This window comes from Microplitis demolitor, chromosome 2 (assembly GCF_026212275.2).
Source record: "Microplitis demolitor isolate Queensland-Clemson2020A chromosome 2, iyMicDemo2.1a, whole genome shotgun sequence".
Lineage (NCBI taxonomy): Eukaryota > Metazoa > Arthropoda > Insecta > Hymenoptera > Braconidae > Microplitis > Microplitis demolitor.
In genome coordinates this window covers 14,664,466-14,668,099 of record NC_068546.1, presented here as the reverse complement: position 1 = coordinate 14,668,099, position 3,634 = coordinate 14,664,466, and the positions used below count along the sequence as shown (strand labels likewise).

Below are 3,634 nucleotides of genomic sequence, written 5' to 3'. Positions count from 1 at the left end.
TAGTAAACCCACTTTTCGTCCCCTGTTACAAGTTTCCACAAAAAACTTTTTTTTTTTTATGTCATGAAAGCAACGACAGGCAGGTGCCAACTCGTCTCTCTCGTTGTTCTGGAGTTAATTCATGAGGTACCCATTTTCCTTCTTTTTGAATCTTACCTAAAGCATGTAATCTTTCAGAAATAGCTTGTTGAGTAACGTTTAACTTTTTCGCAAGTTCTTGTTGTGTTTGTGCAGAATCTTGATTTAGTAATTCTTCCAATTTCTCGTCACTGATTGTTGAAGGTCTTCCAGAGCGTGGTTTATCATTTAAATTAAAATCTCCGCTTGTGAATTTCCGAAACCATCTTCGACAAGTACTGTCATCAATAACACTGTCACCATAAGTTGCACAGATTATTCTTTGAGCTTCAGCAGCACTTTTTCCTTGATGAAATTCATATAAAAGACAATGGCGGATATGCTCATTACTTACTTCCATTTTTAACTTAATAAAAAAATATATATATCGAAGATTAATATATTAAAAGTTTAATGAATTTAAAGAGTACAAACAGCTGTGCATGTACATATACGTATTCATAGCTAACCTATAAATAGCTGTTAGATAACTCCATCTTTGAAAAACGGGTAGAACTTTTTTGTACACCTAATATATGAGACGAGTATAAAATGTGTTTATTCATGGCTGATTCGTTGACGTTAACACTATCTGGAGCGACCTCCACATTGGAAGCTCAATATTTTCCACCCATTGAATTATTGCCTGGGAAAAGTTATGTCTTGGGGCTTGTAGAGTTGTTAACATTCAATTCTATACCTAATATCGATGAAGGTTGTAATAAGTTGTATTTATCCAGCATAAATGGAAAGGAAGCAGATAAAATTATAACAATACCAACCGGATGTTATGAACTACGTGACATTGAAAAGTATTGAATAAAGGAATTACCTGAGGGAGTAGAATTAAGTATCAGAGCAAATAACAATGAATTACATAGTGAAATTAAATGTAATCAAATTGTAAATTTTGAGCCGAATGATTCTATCGCATCATTATTGGGATTTGGAAATCGTCGACTTGCGCCATACCTTCTACACAAATCCGATTTACCAATAAAAATCCTTAAAATCAATGCACTGCGAGTTGAGTGCAATATTACTACTGGTGCATATATGAATAACCGTAAAGTTCACACAGTTCATGAGTTTTTCCCAAGTATTGCACCAGGATATAAGATCATCGAAGTACCATCCCCCATCATTTACTTACCAGTCGCAGTACAGTCAATACACAATCTTCAGCTGCGAATTGTCGATCAAGATGGGAATTCGGTGAATTTTCGTGGTGAAACAATTACAATAAGATTGTATATAAAATCAGTGAAATAATGGGGATTGTATTTGATAAAAAAATTGGAGGTAGTTATAAAAGTCAAGCATCATGCCTAAAGCCCATCAGTCGTCGTGTCCCCGTCAGGGTGCTAACATCTCAGAACGCCCAATTTCTCAAAAGTCTGGGATTAAAATTACGTGGAAGATTGGTAAAATAAGAAAAATCAATTTGTGCTGCATTATACTACCATGGCGGAAATCTTAAACATCCAAAAACCAATAATCTTCGACGAATCGATTTCTCACTATGAGGTTCATTCACATCAACCTTATGCTTCAACAACATTTAATAACAGTGATGAAATAAGAATCAGTATTCAACATCAAGATTTATGCATACTACCGAGTAAGAGTGCTTTACATATTTGTGGGAGATTTACGAAAGAAGATGGCACTGTAGTTAGTGAAACTATGGAGTTGGTTAACATGGCCGTTTGTCACATGTTTGAAGAAATACGCTACGAACTGAATGCTATCGAAATTGATAGATGCAAGAATGTTGGAATTACAAGTCTTATGAAGAATTATATATCTTTAACTCCCGGACAGGCTAATTTAATGGAAAACGCCGGGTGGTTACAAACTGATGATAAATTGAGTAATGGTGACGGATATTTTGATATTTTTATACTGCTGAGTTTATTACTTGGATTCGCTGAAGATCATAATCGAATTGTTATGAATGCTAAGCATGAATTAATTCTCATAAGATCAAACACTGATATTAACTCATATCTACATACACCTGCTGCTCGAGAGGCTGCTGAAAAAGTTAAAATAGTTCTTAATAAAGTGGAATGGAATGTACCATACATTACAATGTCGGATAAACAGAAGATTCAAGCACTCAGTTTTATCGCAAATGATCCAGCTATTCCATTAAGCTACCGTACATGGCAATTATATGAATATCCACTACTTCCGAAAACAACGAAACATGTTTGGCCTATCAAAACTTCGACGCAATTGGAGAAACCACGATATTTGGTTCTAGGATTTCAAACTGCAAGAAAAAATATTGTGACGAAAAATTCCAGTCACTTTGATCATTGTAATATCCGAGATGTAAAAGTTTTCCTCAATTCTCAAAGTTATCCATATGGAAATTTGAATCTAAACATTAATCGCAATCAGTATGCTTTATTGTATGATATGTATACTAATTTTCAAACGTCATACTATAATAAAGAGCAGTAACCATTGTTAACTAAAGCAGGATTTTTGGAAGAAGCATCACTCTACATTATTAATTGTTCAAAACAAAATGAATCAATCAAATCTGGACCAGTTGACATTCGTGTTGAATTTGAATCAAATGATCAAATGAATTTGAATCAGTTTTCCGATCAGACGTCAGCATACTGCTAAATTCTGCATGATCGTATTATTGAATATAATCCATTACGTAGTACTGTAAGAAAATTAACTTAATAATTATTGTATTAGATAACAAGGTTAAAAGAAATAAATAAATTTTTCACAAATAAAAATATGTTTTAATAAATTTTATTTTTGCTTATACCCAATTCACATAATCAATTAATACAGCATGAAAAGTACATATAATTATATAAGTTTGAAATAAATGTTAAGTATGCATTTATAATTATTTTAATGCATCTTTTAGTTTTTTACACTTAGTACAATCTTTTTTGTAAGGATAAAGATGAATTCCTGGGACATCATAATCAGGACTTGTAATTGAATTATGTTCAATGCAAAACTTATAGTCTATAATTTTAAAGTTTTGTTTTAAATTAATTGGTAGTTTATCCCAGACAAATCATATTTGAGATCGAGCGAATTGGAGAATGAACACATCATCAAGACAAGCGATGTCAGCTGCATCCATTTTTCTCAAATCTGATAGTTGATAGAATAACTGTACTGATTTCTTATATGATGGATTACAGCCCCAATATTTCAAAAACCATTGTTTTAGCTGCTGAACAGTTTCATATGAACAAGCATGTCCAAGTTTGGTGTGGTCGAATCTGAATTCACATCGAGGTCTGTTCATATTTTCGAGATTATCAATCGAAAAAAATCTCATTTGTTCTAAATCAATAACTGGGACTGCATAATCAATCATTTCTTCGAGTCGTTTTTGCATTGTTGGCCCTTGTACATAAAAATATCGTGCATTCTGAACTAGTTGTTTTACCATAGGTTGCAATGATTCATAAGGATGATCACCAGTATCCCAGTGAATACCATGACGATTCCCATCTTGCTCTTCACT

General features: G+C 33.0%; 1 protein-coding gene across 1 annotated transcript; it reads left to right on the top strand.

The window, feature by feature from the left end:
• Positions 1–1,581: 1,581 nt before the first annotated feature.
• Positions 1,582–2,589, top strand: LOC128667352 (uncharacterized). Its single transcript, XM_053737018.1, has one exon. It carries the CDS (start codon positions 1,582–1,584, stop codon positions 2,587–2,589), a length of 1,008 nt encoding a protein of 335 aa, XP_053592993.1.
• The last annotated feature ends 1,045 nt before the right edge of the window (positions 2,590–3,634 follow it).

Bases quoted from the DNA above. Each gene is read 5' to 3' on its own strand.
- LOC128667352 (XM_053737018.1), top strand. From the start codon at position 1,582: ATGGCGGAAATCTTAAACATCCAAAAACCAATAATCTTCGACGAATCG.